Source organism: Somniosus microcephalus, chromosome 17, assembly GCF_052327205.1.
Source record: "Somniosus microcephalus isolate GS21.2 chromosome 17, FLI_Smic_1.0, whole genome shotgun sequence".
NCBI classification, from domain to species: domain Eukaryota; kingdom Metazoa; phylum Chordata; class Chondrichthyes; order Squaliformes; family Somniosidae; genus Somniosus; species Somniosus microcephalus.
The window spans coordinates 76,135,706-76,156,046 of record NC_141003.1 but is presented as its reverse complement, the minus strand read 5'-3'; the positions used below and the strand labels follow the sequence as shown (position 1 = coordinate 76,156,046).

At 49.3% G+C, this 20,341-nt stretch overlaps 1 protein-coding gene across 2 annotated transcripts in view; it reads right to left on the bottom strand.

The window, feature by feature from the left end:
• Positions 1-20,341, bottom strand: part of LOC147105865 (uncharacterized) — a 155,531-nt gene that overhangs the window by 15,461 nt on the left and 119,729 nt on the right. Inside the window, exons 7-10 of one of the 2 annotated variants that reach the window (XM_086010689.1) lie at positions 18,188-18,322; positions 17,898-18,053; positions 17,437-17,547; positions 3,716-3,763 (exon numbers count right to left, since the gene is read on the bottom strand). In XM_086010689.1, the coding sequence (XP_085866815.1) occupies positions 3,716-3,763; positions 17,437-17,547; positions 17,898-18,053; positions 18,188-18,322 (450 nt within the window). The remainder of the gene's footprint in view (positions 1-3,715; positions 3,764-17,436; positions 17,548-17,897; positions 18,054-18,187; positions 18,323-20,341) is intronic. The other variant, XM_086010690.1, reaches the window with a different exon arrangement.

Below are 20,341 nucleotides of genomic sequence, written 5' to 3'. Positions count from 1 at the left end.
AGCAATGAAAGCCAACATTCCATTGGCCTTCTTAATCACTTGCTGCACCTGCATACTAACCTTTTGAGTTTCGTGCACCAGGACCCCCAGATCCCTTTGTACTTCAGTACTTTCCAGTTTCTTGCCATTAAGATAATAACTTGCTCTACGATTTTTCCTGCCAAAGTGCATAACCTCACACTTTCCAGTATTGTATTCCATCTGCCAAATCTCTGCCCACTTACTTAGCCTGTCTATGTCCCCTTGCAGGTTTTTTATGTCCTCCTCACTCACTACTTTCCCTCCCATCTTAGTATCATCTGCAAACTTTGATATGTTACACTCGGTCCCCTCCTCCAAATCGTTAATATAGATTGTAAAGAGTTGGGGACCCAGCACTGACCCCTGCGGAACACCACTAGTTACTGATTGCCAGTCTGAGAATGAACCATTTATCCCAACTCTCTGCCTTCTGTTAGATAGCCAATCCTCTATCCATGCCAGAATATTACCCCCAATCCCGTGATTTTTTTATCTTAAGCAATAATCTTCTGTGTGGCACCTTGTCAAATGCCTTTTGGAAGTCTAAATACACTACGTCCACTGGTTCCCCTTTATCCACCCTATATGTTACTTCCTCAAAGAACTCCAGCAAATTTGTCAAACATGACTTCCCCTTCATAAAACCATGCTGACTTTGTCCTATTAAATTATGATTATCCAAATGTCCTGTTACTGTCTCCTTAATAATGGACTCCAAAATTTTACCTACCACAGATGTTAAGCTAACCGGTCTATAGTTTCCAGCCTTCTGTCTACTGCCCTTTTTAAATAAGGGTGTTACATTAGCAGTTTTCCAGTCTGCCGGGACCTTTGCCGAGTCCAGGGAGTTTTGGAAAATTATTACCAATGCATCCACAATCCCTACCGCCACTTCCCTCAAGACCCTAGGATGTAAGCCATCAGGTCCAGGTGATTTATCCGCCTTGAGTCCCATTATTTTACCGAGTACCACTTCCTTAGTGATTTTGATCGTGTTTAGCTCCTCCCCCCCTTTAGCCCCCTGTTTGTCCAGTGTTGGGATATTCTTAGTGTCTTCTACTGTAAAGACTGATACAAAATATTCATTCAGTGTTTTTGCCATCTCCATATTTCCCACCATTAATTTCCCAGTCTCATCTTCTAAGGGACCAACATTTACTTTAGCCACCCTTTTTCTTTTTATATAACTATAAAAACTCTTACTATCTGTTTTTATATTTTTTGCTAATTTACTTTCATAATCTATCTTCCCTTTCTTAATCAATCTTTTTGTTATTTTTTGCAGTCTTTTAAAGTTTTCCCAATCCTCTATCCTCCCACTAGATTTGGCTACCTTATATGCCCTTGTTTTTAGTCGAATACTATCCTTAATTTCTTTACTTAGCCACGGATGGCTGTCTTTTCTTTTACACCCTTTTCTTCTCAGTGGAATATATATTTTTTGGAAGTTGTAAAATAACTCCTTAAATGTACACCACTGATCATGTATCGTCTTACCCTTTAATCTATTTTCCCAATCCACTCTACTCAATTCCGCTCTCATACCTTCATAGTCTCCTTTATTCAAGCTTAGCACGCTTGTTTGAGATCCAACCTTCTCACCCTCTAATTGAATATGGAATTCAACCATGTTATGGTCACTCATTCCAAGGGGATCCTTTACTAGGACATTTTTAATTAATCCCGTCTCGTTACACAGGACCAGATCTAAGGTTGCTTGCCCCCTGGTCGGTTCAGTTACATACTGCTCAAGAAACCCATCCCTAATACACTCAATGAACTCATCCTCAAGGCAGCCCTGCCCAATTTGATTTGTCCAATTAATATGATAGTTAAAATCCCCCATAATTATAGATGTTCCCTTATTACAAGCCTCAACTATTTCCTGATTGATACTCCGTCCAACAGAGTTGCCACTGTTCGGAGGCCTATAGACTACGCCCACTAGTGTTTTTTTCCCCTTATTATTCCTTACCTCCACCCATAACTGCACAGAAGGAGGCCATTCGGCCCATCGAGACTGTGCCGGCTCTCTGTAAAGCAATCCAGTCAGTCCCATTCCCCTGCTCTAGCCCTGTAGCCCTGCAAGTTTATTTCCCTCAAGTGCCTATCCAGTCTCCCCTTGAAAACATTGAGTGTCTCCGCTTCCACCACTTCCGTCGGCAGCGAGTTCCAGGTCCTCACCACTCGCTCCGTAAAAAAGTTTTTCCTCACGTCCCCCCTGTATCTCTTGCTCAAAACCTTAAATCTGTGTCCCCTAGTCCTTGTACCATCAACTAGTGGGAACAGCCTTTCCCCGTCTAGCCTGTCCAAAAAAGTCATAGGCCTAGAAATTCAGTTGCGTTTGCGCCCAATTAGGGGCGAAAGAGTGGGTTGCGGCGGAAGTTGCGTCGCGCCCGAAATTAGGTGGGCCCGAACATCGGCGTTAGCCGGTAGCGCTCTGCGCCGGCACCGATGACATCATCGGTGTGCGCAGTGCCCCGGTACCGCCCGAAACCACGCCGATCCCCATCTTCAGTAGCGGCCGCCTCTTCCGTGGCGGGCGCTAACAACATTGGGAGACCGGGTCCTTACTGCAGCCTTAGCGGCGCAAGTTAAGGTGGAGGTGCGGGGCGGCCGCTTTTTCGGCGGCCGCCTGCCCGCACCTCCTTCCCCGGCCTCCTCCACCTCCCCCCCACCGCGGCATTGCCGGCTGGTTTCCGTGGAGCCCGGCACTTCTCCGTTGTGCCGGGCTCTTTTGCCGGCACTTGCAATCGGGGCTCCGGCCGTTGCAGGCACCTCCCCCTTAAGAGAAGGGGGAGGCCTGCAGTACAGCAGCCTGCCGCACCGCATCGGGTGGCACAGCGGGACCGGGAGCGCTGAAATTCACTTTCAGCGCCCCAAGCGGGGCGGACACACCCTGTACCAGCGCCCGGTTCCGCTTTGGGGCGCTGAAAGTGAATATGGGGCGGGCACAACTGGCTCCGTGGCGGGCGCAAAATTTTCGGCGCAAACGTGCTGGCGGGGCTATACCCAATTTCTAGGCCATAATCTTGTACACCTCTATCAAATCACCCCTCGACCTCCTTTGCTCTAATGAAAACAAATCCAGCTTCTCCAACCTGTCCTTGTAACTAAGAACCCCCCATCCCCGGAACAATTCTGGTAAATCTCTGCACCCTCTCAAGGGCCTTCACATCCTCCCTAAAGTGTGGTGACCAGAACTGGACGCAATACTCCAGCGCTTTATAAAGGTTCAGCATAACTTCTCTACTTTTGTACTCAATACCTCTATTTATGAAGCCCAAGTTCCCATATGCTTTGTTAACCACTCTCTCAATATGTCCTGCCATCTTCAGGGACCTATTCAATAATAACTTTCAAAAGGGAATTGGATAAATACTTGCAAAGGAAACATTTGCAGGGCTATGGGGAAAGAGTGGGGGAGTTGGACTAATTGGAGAGCTCTTTCAAAGAGCCGGCACAGGCATGATGGGCCAAATGGCCTCCTTCTGTGCTGTCTGATTCTGTGATTTGCACACAGCCCAGGAATGGCTCTTTGTGTTTTTCTTTTTAAATAGCTGTTTTTATTACATTTTTAAAGTCTAAAAAATTGTGTCTGGTTCAGTGAGTTGGTGATAATGTCCTCACTGCAACTACTTCTTGTTTGGTTCCCTGAAAAAAATCATAAGCTGCCTTTGCTCTTGTTCCTTACCAACAATTAGTCCCACGTTTCTTCCAGCAGCTGCTGTTCGATTGATGTCTGTGGATAATAAAAAATAAAACAGTTACACATTTATTGTGATATACTGATTGTCTACCAGGATATCAACATGACGTAGAGGAACATCGGAACAAGGTGGTGAGCCAATGGAGATAAGAACATAAGAAATAAGAGCAGGAGTCGGCCATACGGCTCCTCGAGCCCGCTCCGCCATTCAATAAGATCATGGCTGATCATCGACCTCAACTCCACTTTCCCGCCCGATCTCCATATCCCTTGATTCCCAAGAATCTATCTATCTCAGCCTTGAATATACTCAATATTGAATATGTTCAGACAATGACATAAAACGCCCTCCAATGGCTCAGTACATCGCATATAGTCTTTGTCCGTTGTTGTACTGAGCCATACAGGTCAGCAAGGTTCGAGGTACAATCTTCAATCTTTTTTTACTAGATTGTTGGCAGTAAGGGAACTAAATTTTTTTTTTAAATGGCCTGCGTACTCCTGTCTAGGGAGAGGTAATGTTCTTGCCATGGATGTTCTTGCCATGGAAGGAGTTCAGCGAAGATTCACCAGGCTGATACCTGGGATGGCAGGAATGACGTATGAGGAGAGATTGGGTCGATTGGGCTTATACTCACTGGAGTTTAGAAGAATGAGAGGGGATCTCATTGAAACTTATAAAATTCTGACAGGACTGGACAGACTAGATGCAGGAAGGATGTTCCCGATGCTCGGGGAGTCCAGAACCAGGGGTCACAGTCTAAGGATAAGGGGTAAGCCATTTAGGACAGAAATGAGGAGGAATTTCTTCACCCAGAGAGTGGTGAACCTGTGGAATTCTCTACCACAGAAGGCAGTAGAGGCCAATTCATTAAATATATTCGAGGAGTTGGATATATTTCTTAAGGCTAAAGGGATCAAGGGATATGGGGAGAAAGCAGGGACCGGGTACTGAATTTGAATGATCAGCCATGATCTCATTGAATGGCGGAGCAGGCTCGAGGGGCTGAATGGCCTACTCCTGCTCCTATCTTCTATGTTTCTATGTAAAAAGTCAGCTACAGTTCCCACCCCGGCTGCTATCCAGTGACCCTTTCTGATAGGTTTGACCGTTTGGACCATCAGGTGAGGATTGAATCGTGGCTGGGCACTGATGCCTGCCACAGTAGAATAGCCTATCAAACCTGACTGTCTCAGCTTACAAATGAAAATGGCGACTCGGCAAAGTATTGGTGGCTGTGGAATTCTACACCAGTATGATTCAGCATCTTCAGGAGTGGGGGGGGGGGGAGGAGGGGGCAGAAAGCTGGGGAGAAAAAGCACAGCAGTTTGGAACGGAATCAAAGTAAAGGCCTTAAATCCACTTTGAGGCGTCTGTTATTGTTTCCATTCGCTGCCAATAAACGCTGATCTATCAGTTTTCCCCACACACTGGCTACTTCTTGGGCACTGACAGAAGGATTGGGCCCCTTGCTATCTCAGCTTCCCACACACAATACGTGGGCTGTTCTCACCCGCTGACAGATACTTGGGTTGAAATCACACTGTGCGCTATTCATAAAAAAACACATTGAAGCAAATGCGCTCCTCCAATTCTGGCCTCTCGCGCATCCCCGATTTTCATCGCTCCACCATTGGTGGCCGTGCCTTCAGCTGCCTCGGCCCTAAGCAATGGATTTCCCTCCCTAAACATCTCCGTCTCTCTCTCTCCGCCTTTAAAAGACCCAACAGGCTGTTCTTCTCCTCCATCTCCTCCAGCCTACTGTTCGTACATCCAAGTCCTTCAGCTCCCGGAGCCCACAGGGTAAAAAATTGGTCATCGTTGGGCCTAAAACGGGGGCAGAAATGACCAATTTCGCAGGTCCAAGGACACCCGATAAACATTCAATGCCATATTAGCCTGAGATGATTTTCAGGCATCCGGAGCGGTCACCTAAAACAGGCATTCGGCCCCTCGCATAGGCTAATGAGGGGCCTCACGCTTGTTTTAGGACCCCTTTGAGAAATTGGGCTGCCCTGAATGGAGCAGGCTCCAGGCTAGGAACCCGTTTCCACCAAAAAGGTAAGTTTTGATTTTTTTTTTGAAAGTGTATGTGGAGCCGGGAGGAGCAGAAGTTCTCCTCACGACACTCCATTGCGGGCTACGATCGACACCCCCCACCGCCCCCCCGCCATGGCACTTACCTCAGGGCCAGTGTTGGCGAGGCAAGAGGCCTGAAATTCATATCAGCAGTCAGGCGAGCTGCCTGTGGCGGGGCGACTCGCCCCAGTTATTCAGGTGAGGCCCAAGGCCCAATTTCGGGCTGGCCTCGGTGGGGGCCTCCCAGTTCAGGCATGCATTAAGGTTGCTATGCTGCCTTCACGCCTGACAACGGCCACCGCTGGATTTCTCCCCCCACATCTCTTTCCAACCTACTTAGCTTTGAGAAGGTACACTGCTGCAGGTTGCTCAAGGAATGACTGGAAGAATGAAAAAGATTTAGAAACACTACGGCGAGGCAGAAACATCTCAGCCTCCATCTGCTAACAGTCTTTTGCTGAATTACTGTCCTGCTTGGGGGAGGTAGACGGAGAAGCCTGGAACACAAGGAGCAGGTAGGGGTCTGGTCACGTGGGAGGAACATGGACTTGGGAACACAATGGCCTAGAAATTCACTATGGCCCCGCCAGCTGGCTAGCGGCCAAACGTTAGCGCTGGGCGCGGAGCCATGTGCGACCGTCAGACATTCACTTTTTGCGCCCCAAGTCGGAACCGGGCGCTATTCCAGGGTGTGCCCGCCCCTGCTTGGGGAGCTGAAACTGAATTTCAACGCTCTAGGTGCCGCTGCGCCACCCGATGCGGTGCGGCAGGCTGCGGTACTGCAGGCCTCCTCCTTCTCTTAAGGTGGAGGTGCCTGCAACGGGGAGATCGCCGCTGGATTGTGCCGGCAAATGAGCCCGGCACCACGGAGAAGTGCCGGGCTCGCGGAAAGCAGCCGGCAATGCCGCGGGGGGGGGTGGTGGAGGAGGCCGGGGAAGGAGGTGCGGGCAGGCGGCCGCCGAAAAAGCGGCCGGCCGCACCTCCACCTTTATGCGCCCCACTAAGGCTGCAGTAAGGCCCTGGTCTCCGGATGTTAGTAGCGGCCGCCACGGAGGAGGCGGCGGCAACTGAATATGGGCGTCGGGCCGGCATCAGGGCGGAAACGGGGCACTGCGCACACCGATGATGTCATCGGTGCCGGCGCAGCGCTACCGGCTACCGCCGCCATTACCGCTGAGCTCAATATCAGCGCAACCTCCTCTACTGGCGCAGAAGCCCTCTTTAGGCGGTAACTGGGCGCAAAGCATGCAGCGCCTTACTGAATTTCTAGGCCATTGAGTCCGGAAGTTGGGTAACTGTCATGAGGGGGTTGAGGGGCATGTAATGAGGGAGGAACAGAATCAGATGCACCCAGAGGGAAGCAAGAGGCCATCAGAAACACAAATTAACAGAATAGTAAAAGCAATCAGAAGATGTAACCTGGCAGTTCATTGCTAGTTTTCCAACTAGATGGTTACGCCTTAAATCCAACCGTCACAGTTGGGTTGAGTTTCACAATAGTTGAGCTTGGGGCTGGTGTGAAATGAGGCAGGGTGAAGGGAGAACAAACTCACCAGCTCAAGTGTTTGATCTCAGTGTGCCACTGGGAGACGTTATGCAGAAGTAATTTTTCATTATATACCAATCGATCTTCCATGGTGTTGCACATGAGGAGTTGAGGCATTTTCAGGTCAAGTGGGGTTGGAGGATGGGGAAATAATTGAAACAAGATGGGGAGGGTAGAGGAGGCACATGGGAGGGAGAGGGGAGAGGAAGGGGCCGGAGATGGAGAACGATTGACGGGGACTATGAATGGGGAGAGGAGAGGAAAGAGAGTACAGGAGGAGAGGTGGGAGAGGAGAAGGGGAAAGAAGAAAGGAGGAGGACAGAGAGGCAAAGGAGGGGAGAGGGACTGGGATGGAGTGAGGGGGAGAAGAAAGGAGAGGGAGGAGAGAAGAGGGGAGAGAGGAGAGGAGGGGAGAGTGACTCGGGATGGAGTGAGGGGGAGAAGGAGAGAGAGGAGAAGTGAAGAGAGGAGAGAGGGACTGGGGATGGAGTGAAGGGGAGAAGAAAGGAAAGAGAGGAGAGGTGAAGAGATGAGAGAGGAGAGAGGGACTGGGGATGGAGTGAGGGGGAGAAGAAAGGAAAGAAAGGAGAGAAGAGGGAAGCGAGGAGAAGAGGGGAGAGGGACTGGGGATGGAGTGAGGGGGAGAAGAAAGGAGTGAAGAGAAGAGGATAGGGAAGGGGGGAAAGTAAAGGAGAGGGTAGTGGGGGGAGGAGGGTTAAAGAAGAAGGAAGGGAGAGGAGGTGAGGAGGAAGAGGGAGGAGCAGAGCATAAGAGCATCAGGGGGTTGGGAAGGAAGAGGTTGAGAGAAAGAGGGGAGAGAGAGGAGAGCAGAGGGCGTGGGAGTGGCAGAGAGGTTGGAGCAGAGAGGGAGAGGTGGGAAGAGGGACTGGGGATGGGATGAGGGAGAGAGGTGAGGAGAGAATCATTTGGAAGTTACATTGCTAATGCGCTGTGATTTTGTGCTATAGCTGAACTTGTACTTAAGCTTTATAAATTATCACTTTGGTATTGTAGCTGCAATCTGTGGTTCCAACCAACAGCCAAGAGAAGTCATTGAGAACTTTCCCCTACAAAAGTGTGGGCTGGAGATGTTACTTGCCATGTTCCATTACCATCAACTCCAATTTGCTGTTCTGCCAATTATAGCGCATCTCAGGACACAGTGGGCAGGATTTTCATTGGGCCGTGGAGGTGGGATTGGAGGCGTGTGGGGAGTTAAAATCCTGAAATTGGGGGGTATGAACCCATCCCGCCCCCAACCCGCCTCCATGCCAGTTTCAAAGGAGGCGGGTACCCGCCCCGCTCTGGGACCCGCCTCCCCGAGGCGGGAAGGGGATTAGTGCCAATTAACTGCCTGTTAACAGGTAGTTAACAGGCAGTTTTTAGCCTAATCCCTATTTTAATTCTTGAAGTGTGGGATTCCCGACAGCTCCAAACCACGCCAAGTTAGCGAGGCGGGCCGTCGAGCTGAAGGGTTTGGAGGGGTTGAGATGTCTGGTGTTCAGGTGAGTGATGGGTGCATGAGTGCAGAGGTAAGTGTGTTTGGTGTGTTTAAAGTGTTTAAAGAAGTTTTACTTACCTTTACAGCCTTCCTTCCTTCAGGTCTCGGGAGTCCCTCATCTCACCGGCGCAGAAAGCAGAATGGCCGCGAGCTGTCAAAAGTTGCAGCATTCAGCTTTCTGTACTGGAGAGATCTCTAAATCATCCTGAGAGGAAGGAATTAACTTAGAATACAGATTGTCAGTGTTTGACAGCTTCAAACAGCTGTCAAACGCTGATATTTCATCTGTCAAAAGGTCTTGACATGAAATATCAATCTGTGACGTCACCTGTTGCCGGGTGGCCCTTAATTGGCCTGCTGAGCCCGCTGGGCGGGCTCAACAAGGTCAATCAAGTCAAAATCGCGTGGGTTGGCTACAACTCAATGGAGGCGGGACTACAACCCCGAAAGTTGTAGTCCCGCCTCCTACCCGCCTCCTCAATGAAAATCCAGCCGTGTCTCTGCAGGCTTCATTCAGCTGAGGCTGACTGCTGATTACTATTTAACTGACCATTTCATTTGTTTTTGCGGTCTAGTGACTTGTTCTTTGTATAGGTGCTCTGTACTTATTTTCAGAAACTTTTTATAATACAAGATCGTCTCCTACTTGTATATCCTATATTTTGGGTGGCCCTGTCACGTAACGTCATGCTACATGCAACAATATGCGCTCACAGCGCAAGCTACAGGTACAATGCCTTTGGAATGTTGAGCCCACACACTGGGGATGTTTTTTCAGATATAGTGCAAATCAGGCAGGCAGGGAGCACGATTTCACCGCCTGGCCTGACGGCACTAACGAGAGGCTCCAACCATTTTCACGGTCGGGCCTCATGTGAATGCGATCAAGATGCAACGAGAGACAGCTCACCAATTGAGGAGGGTGGGAGACCCGGAGACTCCCCTCGCAGAGCCCAGCTGGAGGTCATTGCTTAAAGGTGTGGCGGGGGGGGGGTGGGGGGGTACGGCGGAGGCAATCTCGGTGGGTGGACATGGCGGGGAACAGGCAGCAAGCTGGAAGTTGTTGTGGCGACAGGAGGAGCGCTCATTCTTCCCGGCCCCACCAAAATCAGTGTCTCCAGTTTTCTTTTGGAGCGGGCTGCAGTGGTTCCTTTAAGGACTGCCGGTTAGGCTACTCAGTGTTCACGGAAAGAAAAAAAAAGAAAGACTTGCATTTATATAGCGCCTTTCACGACCACCGAATGTCTCAAAGCGCTTTACAGCCAATGAAGTACTTTTGAAGTGTAGTCACTGTTGTAATGTGGGAAACGCGGCAGCCAATTTGTGCACAGCAAGCTCCCACAAACAGCAATGTGATAATGACCAGATAATCTGTTTTTTTGTTATGTTGGTTGAGGGATAAATATTGTCCAGGACACCGGGGAGAACTCCCCTGCTCTTCTTCGAAATAGTGCCGCAGGATCTTTTATGTCCACCCGAGAGGGCAGACGGGGCCTCGGTTTAACGTCTCATCCGAAAGACAGCACCTCCGACAGTGCAGCGCTCTCTCATGAACAGGAGGAGGCCATTCAGCCCCCCTCGAGCCTGTTCCGCCATTCGATTAGATCATGGCTGATGTGGCAGTTCCATTAGGCATACCACGCGCTCCTACCCCAGGAGACCATGACAATTGCGGCGGGGCCCTACATGTGGCGTAGGACCCCAATTTAAATATTTTGTCAAGGTTCCCCTTCTGAAACAGGTGGGAGCGCAGGCTGCCCATTTTGAGGCCCACTCGTTAATTGAGTCAGGCGGACCTTGACCGACCAGATGTTTAAAAAAAATGGTTTGTTTGCCTGTTGCCCGGTTTTGCAGCGTGAACTGGGCGGCAGGCAGACAAAAATTGCTCCCACTATTTTTAATGTAAAATAGGATTACAGACCGTTCTACAGCTTAGCTTGATAACTAATATTTTCATTCTCCTGTTAGCCTGTTACTGCAATTGGCTCGGCTTTGACACACGGGATTTGGGTAGACTTTTTGCTCTGTGAAATGCTAAACATTATCTCACCCGAATCAAGTTGCACAGCTTCAGCCTGCCTTTAGCGATGAATGGTGAAAAACGTGGTACATAAGGCACACCATGTGCATTTTGTGGCCTTCTTAATATTGGGGACTTGTACTTAAGCATGACTTGGTATGTTCCCTCAACATACCTCATGTTCCTCATCCGACCGGGAGAATGACAACTCGATGGGCTCGATTTTAATGGAGGAGGCGGGATGGAGTCGGGTTGCCTGGTGGGCGGGTTTCAGACCCGCTGCTGGTTTCAGCCACTCCCGATGTCCCATTTTGGCTTAATTGGACCAATTAGTCCCAGTCATTGCGCGCTGCCTGCTGCAATGACTGGGAGCGGGTCTGTTGGTCTGCACTGATGGGCTCATTGCTGCACGTGCTTTTAAGGGCTCCATGTAGCCTCAGCCTCTCTTCTCCTGTTACTGCTGCATCTTGAATGGGCCTAGGTGACCATGAGTGGTGCGAAAGCCAAGGCTGCTCCCCGATTCACGGAGGACTCCCTGCAAGCTCTTGTGCAGGGGGTAAGAGGGCGCAGGGAGATTCTGTTCCCTCCCGATGGCCGGAGGAAGCCTCCTCAGCAGACAAAGGCAGCCTGGCTGGAGGGTACCCGCCTCCTGGGAAGACGGCACGGAGGCGAGTTGGGGGCGGGATGGGTACCCGCTCCCAGATTCTGCCATTTTCCCGGCAGTCCCGCCTCCATACCCGCCTCCCCAGTGCTGGCAAAATCGCCCCCCAGATGTCTAACTCATGCCTTTACTCCCCCACAGCACCATCGAGTGCCCCCCCTCCCCACTGTCCAGGAGGAAGTGCCGGATGACTCCTCAGAGGAACCTGGAGCCTCTGAGGGAGCAGCGTCACCAGGACTCAGTACACCCAGCACCAGCGCAGAAATGCACACCTCGGTGGGTCCTTTGCTCACAAGTGAGCATCAGCAGATGGTGGAGACAGCCACAGCAGTGGAGAGTCCTCGTCGGAGGTCGCAGGACTCTCCTAGCTCTGCTCAGCTGCATGTAGACACTGTGCCTCCGGGTCCATCCAGAAAGAGAGCGGTGCTGGAACTCCAGGAACAAGTGCAGGAGTCTCTGACAGGGTTTGCATCCAGGGTAACTGCGAGTGTGCAGAGAATGGAGGAGTCCATCTCTAACATTAGCACTGCCTTTGAGGAGGCAATGGCGCATGAACGTTCCGCCATGGAGAGGGTGGCAACCGCCATGGAGGACATAAATCACCAGGCTCACGAAAACATGGTGACTCTTCAAAATAAATTGTCTGCTATGGAGGAGAGATGGGCATCTATTGAGAAGAGACACCATAACTTCATGGACGTCCTTGTTATGAGGACTTTCAGCACAGAAACAGGTCCTCATGGCCCCCCTGATGTGCAACAAGGTGCTGTCCAGCCACTTGCTAGCACTGAAGTGCGGCTGACCCATGAGAGGGATGTTGGTGGCAGGCAACAAGGAAGTGTGGGCTCCTCTCCAAGCGCTCACACAACCATGCCACTGCGGAGCCCTCGGTCAGAGCCCCACATTCCGCACCAAACTGAGATGGCCGTCTCAGCCCCTGCACAGCCACTGGAAGAGCAGACTGTGGAGGAGCCCTCCCAGGCTTCCAAACCCAGAGGACGCCCGCCAAAGGTGTCTAGGCAGGCGCAACATCAAAGTGAGCAAGGTGCCTCTACATCTGCTGAAGCCATACGGGAAGCACCACGTAGAAGCACACGCAAGAGGAAGTTAACACACAAACAGTCACAAGGGTAGTCACTTAGGTGTTATATTGTGCTGTAAAGTATCGAGTGTCCTCCTTTTGTGATATCATTAAACAAAAGTGATGGCAAACAGTTGAGGTACTGGTCTATGTGTTGTGGGAAATGGAAGTTGCACAGTAAGGGACTAATTCCATTTATAATGATGGTTGTGAAAGCATCGTTTATTGGACAGATAATGTATGGTGTGTTAAGAATCTCGACCTTATATTCATCTCCATCTGCCAGCCGCCTGTGTTTGAAGCATAAGCTTACGCGAATCTAGCATGGATGAGTGCATCCCTTGCCCGACAGCCAGCAATGTGGTCGCGTGCTGCTGCATTGGCCACATCCAGACCCGCAAGGCGTGGCTCCTTGTCCTCATCCTCGTCCTCCTCCTCTTCTTCTGAGGAGGCTGTGCGCTGAGCCACTTGTTCGTCCGGCAGCGGTAAGCCACTCTGCCATGCGATGTTGTGCAGGGCACAGCAGACCACGATGATTCTGGAGACCCTGGCTGGTGCATACTGCAGGGCTCCACCAGATCTGTCCAGGCATCGGAAGTGCATTTTGAGCAAGCTCTATGATGCTTCTGGTGGAAATGTGGCTCACATTGTACCGCTCCTCAGTTTCGTTTGATGGCCTCCTCATCGGTGTCATGAGCCACTTTTTCAGGGGATAGTCCTTGTCGCCAACTAGCCATCTGGAAAGTTGGGTTGGCGGATGGAAGAGCTGAGGCACAGTAGATTGGCGCAGGATGAAGCAGTCATGGCAACTGCCAGGGTACTTTGCGCAAACATGCATTATGATGTTCCTGTGGTTACACACCAGCTGGATGTTCAGGGAGTGGAATCCCTTGCGGTTAACAAATACAGCTGGGTTGTGACAGTGGGCTCTAATGGCTACCTGTGTGCAGTCTGTGACGCCCTGCACCATTGGCAAGCCTGCCATATTTGCAAACCCAACCGCACGCGTGGTCACACTTGGGCCATCTGAGGAGAAGTGGATTAAATTGTGCGACTTTTCAAAGAGGGCATCGGTGACCTGCATGATGCAGGTGTGTGCGGCCGACTGGGAGATGCCGCTGATGTCTGCAGCTGATTCCTGGAAGGAGCCTGAAGCAAGGAAGTTTATTGCGGTGGTAACTTTGACAGCCACTGATAAGGAGTGTCCACACGCTCCTCTGGGCTCCAGGTGTTGGTGCAGCATTGCGCAGATGTCAGCGACTATGTCTCTCGAAAGTCTCAGCCTCCTTTGGCACTGCTGCTCAGTCATGCTGAGAAAGCTGATCCTCTGCCTGTAAACCCTGTGTTGGGGGTATCTCCTGCGGCGACGTGCAGCCCTCTGCCCTGTGCAGCATCAGGTGGGTGAGGAGGAGGTTGGCGCTCCTGGTACTGGTGCTGCTGTTGTGGCTGGTTGTGCTGCTGCCACGGCTGCTCTTCCTCAGAATCTGACAACCGGGATGAGAGGGTGTAAATGGTTCCCATACCATTGCCATAGATTTGAGTTGAGGAAAGAAGCTTGCAAGCGCACAGTCAAAGTGGCCTGAGGATATTCCAAACAGGTGACACTGCAGATGGCTCTTAGCTTGAACACTCACAAGTTCAGTAAATCTTTGCCAAAACATCAAAGAACAAAGTTGTGGCATTTGAATGTCAGTCATGTTGCAGCAAGTGACAACAACTCATGACCTCGAGAAACCCGACTCATTGCAGCTGGCGTGTTTCTCCAAAGATGGGAAACACGGAAAAAGGCACCAAAATCGGAAACCCCTATTAAAATAGGATTAGAAAGGCAGTTAACAAGCTGTTAACTGCCTTAAGTGCCTTCCCCGCCGTTTGATTTCGGGTCAGTTTGGGAGCAGGTGACCTGACACATGCGAAAGTTGCGTGGGGGCGGGACGGAGGCGGGATCGCATCCTGCCGGCAGTTTTTCCGATTTTCGCTGAACAGCCGCCAAACCCACCCTGAATTAAATTCGTGACCGATGTCTTTCGAAGACATTCGTTGTGTTAATCCATAACACGTAACAGGAACACGATGTGAAGGTGATTGAGTTAATGCTCTTAAAGCATCCTCGTTTAACCCTGTGGCACACTGGAACGAGTTCTGGGACAATGCGAATGTCCCGTTTGCTAACCCCACAGTAGAACTCCCAGGCTTCAACCTACCCTGGAATCTCAGAACATTGCGTGGCAGACCTGGTCATTACACTTCTGGTGGACGAGAGACCACGCACAATGTGACTGAGGACATCAGTCGCAAACTACAGACCAGATTGTAAATTAGTGCCCGCTTTGATTGTTCCCCGGCGCCATTTCAGACATAGGTCACTTCCGAAGCTACCCACTGGCTCACCAATCTGGACTTGGTTATATGAACGTTGCTAGTCACCTCTCATGCTATATACAAATGTAAGAAATCACACAACACCAGGTTATAGTCCAACAGCTTTATTTGAAATCACAAGCTTTCGGAGCGCTGCTCCTTCGTCAGGTGAAGTGGAGAGATGCATAAAAACACAGCTTATATAGTCAGAGAATAATGTCAGATGTTTACAGGTAACAGGTACACGTTAAAGAAGCCATCCCCTATGGACAAGCCCTGCGAATACACAGGATCTGCTCAGAGGAGGAGGAACGTGATGGACACCTACAGACGCTGAAAGACGCCCTCGTAAGAACGGGATATGACGCTCGACTCGTCGATCGACAGTTCCGACGGGCCACAGCGAAAAATCGCATAGACCTCCTCAGAAGACAAACACGGGACACAACCAACAGAGTACCCTTCGTCGTCCAGTACTTCCCCGGAGTGGAGAAACTACGCCATGTTCTTCACAGCCTTCAACATGTCATCGATGACGACGAACACCTCGCTAAGGCCATCCCCACGCCTCCACTACTCGCCTTCAAACAGCCGCCTAACCTCAAACAGACCATCGTTCGCAGCACATTACCCAGCTTTCAGGAGAACAGCGACCACGACACCACACAACCCTGCCACAGCAACCTCTGCAAGACATGCCAGGTCATCAACACAGATACCATCATCACACGTGAGGACACCACCCACCAGGTACATGGTACATACTCATGTGACTCGGCCAATGTTGTCTACCTCATACGTTGCAGGAAAGGATGCCCCGGAGCATGGTACATCGGCGAGACCATGCAGACACTGCGACAATGGATGAACGGACACCGCACAACAATCGCCAGGCAGGAGTGTTCCCTCCCAGTCGGGGAACACTTCAGCAGTCAAGGACATTCAGCCTCCGATCTTCGGGTAAGCATTCTCCAAGGCAGCCTTCGAGACAAACGACAACGCAATATCGTCGAGCAGAAACTGATAGCCAAGTTCTGCACCCATGAGGATGGCCTCAACCGGGATCTTGGGTTCATGTCACGCTACATGTAACCCCACCTGACGTAGGGTCATCCAGACTCGAGTCATCGTTGGCTTGTTCTCTCCACACAGATGCGGCCAGACCGGCTGTGGTTTCCAGCAAAAAAAATGTTTTTTGTCTGTTTTTTTTGTTTTTCATACAGACCCCAGCATCTGCAACATTTGACCCCTTGTGACCCCACCTCATTGTTCTTTGATGTAATGTTTTCCTGACTGACCTGTTTGGACACCATTTACACCTTTGATTGCTGTGATTATCTCTCTGCCGAGGTGTGATAAATGGCAGTTAGAAAGATTACCTGTAAACATCTGACATTATTCTCTGACTATATAAGCTGTGTTTTTATGCATCTCTCCACTTCACCTGACGAAGGAGCAGCATTCCGAAAGCTTGTGATTTCAAATAAAGCTGTTGGACTATAACCTGGTGTTGTGTGATTTCTTACATTTGTCCATCCCAGTCCAACACCGGCATCTCCACACCATGGATGCTATATACACACATCCTTGGTATTTAACCTCCAATTTTCATCCCATCCTCTCTTGAAGGTGCTGACTGGGGTATGATTTAAGGGCACAAATCACTCTTTTGTACCTCACGCAAGTAGCCATTCTTCATGCCTGAGCCTAGACACTGAACGTCAAAAGCGTATTTGACAGTGGTGATGCTGGGTGCACCAGAGCCCAGCCTGATCCTGTCCTCACATGATATCTGACGTAAGAAAACTACTAGGCACTTGGTCTAAGCGTTAAACAAAGCTTTAATCAACTGTTTTACAACATGGAGATCTAGTTGTGTCCTTCACTAGTTCCTGTTAAGAATGTCCTGTGCAAGCTGGGCCCGTGCCAGAGTATTTGGGGTTACGGGGTTACGGGGATAGGGTTTGGGTGGGATGGCTGTTGGTGTAGGGACCGGGTGCTAGGGTTTGGATGATCAGCCATGATCTCGTTGAATGGCGGAGCAGGCTCGAAGGGCCGAATGGCCTACTCCTGCTCCTAGTTTCTATGTTTCTATTTATACTCTCCCTGGACAGTGCCACCCGCAGGCTGCTCAGTATTATTTCATAAGTCTTTCTTTCATGAATGACTGATTCATGTCAATGTCCATGCACTTTTCAGCAGGAGTCACCGGCTAGTGATCGGGAGTGGGAGACCTGGCTAATTATTTTTCCCCTTCCCTTGTCCAAGGGCACCAGGACTGATTGTCACACTGATAGCTTCCTCAGCACAGACCGGGGAAAGTAGTTTTGTTTTAAAAAAGAATCACTAAACCAAACCATAAAAAGTTGTGGAATGAATTATAATCCCGAATTTACGGAACTCTTTGCACCTCCAAAAGCTCAAGCAACTCTGGTAGGAAAATGTTAAGGCTCTACCTGACTGATTGGCACCAATAGTGGAGTTAACGCCAGAAGCTGTTTCTGATGCTGTTGATGATTTTACTGTTGTTTCTGCCAGTGCTTTCCTGGTGGTTATTGGTTCCGTTCCTAAGTTGGCGTTAATATAAGACGGAGAACGTTTACAATTAGCTAGCTGTTACAGAGTTAGAAAAGTAATTAGTGGTGTTATATGAGCAAGAGGGCTAGCTTAGGTTTACACTGTTACAAATACTGTACATCAGGAAAATAAGAGGTACTTAGCACGGTGCTCCAATGTTCTTTGTATTATGCTGTAGCGACATACGGTAGGATTTACCGGTCTAGCTTTACCGATCGTACTGCCGATGGTAACCTATCAAAATGATCGGATAAGCATCGGGATTACCATCGGAAATCCTAGCCCACCCAGACTACCATAAGAAGCATGAAAAGTCTTACGCGTTCTGACATCCACTGACCTGTAGTACCGTTAGTACTATAAGTGACTGTCGTTTCAGCTGCGGCTCTCTGAGTGCTGCCTGAGAGTACTGCTGCTGGAAATTCTGTTTCAGCTGTCGAGGCACTTGACGTTGATGGCCTTACTGCTGTCCATGTTGTAGCTAAGGGTCCCAGTCCTACATTTTAATTAATATATAAATGGGCAATATTTAAGCGAAACCGATATTTACACAGTTAGGAAAATACTTTCCATGAAATCTTCAATAACATTTCATTTTCGAGGTTGTGCCTGCAGTTATTAGCAACAAACCTGGGGTGTCCGTAATGACTGGAGGGACGGAGGATGTTCGACTGCGGCCTGAAAGTGACCTCGTTGTAGCGGTCAGTATTGTTGACTCTACTGGTGCTGTTGTTAATGTTGTCAAGGCTGGTGATAAATGACTTCCTAAAGTTTCCGCCACATAATAAAATAGAAAATATTTAAAGCGAGCCCATGCTGTCGCCTTCAGGAAGGCTTTTTCCCTTCAAAACAGAACTCTGCCTTGAATGCACAGGATGAGACTCCCCTTTCAACAATGTGAGGAAATGATCCTGGGCAGATTCAGATAGAATTTTGTTCAGTTTCGATGCCTATACTCACTTGAGTAAGAGAAAGTCCTGGAGGGTGGGAAGTATGGATGGGCGCAGTGTTAAAACTTGGAAAAGGTTTTGGGGCTGCTTTTGGGAGCACCCAGCAACGGTCCCTTTACATCGAGTTACATTGGGTCTACAGCACAGAAACAGGCCATTTAGCCCAACTGGTCTATGCTGACGTTTATGCTCCACACGAGCCTCCTCCCACTCCTCTTCACTAACCCTATCAGTATACCTTTCTTTTCCTTTCTCCCTCATGTGCTTATCTAGCTTCCCCTTAAATACATCTATGCTATTTGCCTCAATTACTCTATGTAGTAGCACGTTACATGTTCTTGGCACTCTCTGGGTAAAGAAGTTTCTCCTGAACTCCCTATTGGATTTATTAGTGACTATCTAATAGTTATGGCCTCTAGTTTTGGTCTCTCCATAAGTGGAAACATTTTATCTACGTCTATCCTATCAAACCCTTTAATTATCTGAAAGACATCTATTAGGTCATCTTGCACCTTCTCTTTTCTAGAGAAAAGAGTCCCAACCTGTTCAGTCTTTCCTGATAGTTATACCTCTCTGTTCTGATGTCATCCTTGTGAATCTTATATGCACCTTCACCAGTGCCTCTATATCCTTTTTATAATATGGAGACTAGAACTGTGCCCAGTACTCCAGGTGTGGTCTAACCAAGGTTCTATACAAGTTTAACATGACTTCCCTGCTTTACAATTCTATCCCTCTAGAAATGAACCCCTGTGTTTGATTTGCTTTTTTTATGGTGCTATTACCTGCGTTGCTACTTTAAGTGATTTGTGTATCTGTACCCCTAGATCCCTTTGCTCCTCGACCCTATTTAGACTCTTATTATCCAGCAGTATGTGGCCTCCATATTCTTCCTACCACCTCACACTTACCTATTTTAAAATTAATTTGCCAATTAAACATCCATTCTGCAAGTTTATTAATGTCTTCTTGTATTTTGTTGCATTCTTCCTCTGTATTAACTACATCCCCCAATGTGGTGTTGTTTGCAAATTTAGAAATTGTACTCCTGATCCCCCAGTCCAAATCATTAATGTAAATTGTGACCTGTGGTGTATGTGCCTTTAAGAGCAATTATGGTGTATGTGCCTTTAAGAGCCCCAGGTGTGCGTAATGCCGGTAATTGCCACTTGGGCTATATAAGCCTGTGTATTATGTATATCCTTTAGAAACCCCCCCCAGACTTGCTTAGTAAATACCTATGAACCAACTCCTGTCTTCAGTGTCTTTATCTACACACGGACACTACAGTGGCGACGAAGTGGAAACGGACTTACCTGCAATTCGGCAGCACCTCAAGGACATCGATTCCTCCAGCGTCCAGAAGACTCAAGGAAGTAAGAGAAACTGTGGTTTCACCAGCTGGCCAAGCTGGTGACAGGTACTGCGCTAATCCTTCCTGGGCGTCAGGCTGGAGCTCCAGCGGCGGGCTCTACAGCTGAGACAGGCAGCGAAATCGGAGGCAAGCAATAACGGACTGGGAGGGTGCACTCGAGAGACGGCCGGCGCGGCAAGCAGGTCAGCGTTTAGACCTCCGTCGTGAACGAGTCTCCAACAGTGAATAAACGGAAACCACAGTAAAACAGCGTTGTTATCGGTAGCAGCGGCGGGAAAGCGCGGGAAGCGCCATATCGTTGCTACAAAGAGAAAAAAAAAAGCACGGGAAGCGCCATATCTTTTCTGAAATGCCTAAATCTGGTAATATTGAGGCTTTTGATGGCGAAATAGAAGATTGGACCACATACGTGGAAAGAGTAGAGGTTTATTGCACTGCAAATGGAATAACAGATGAAAA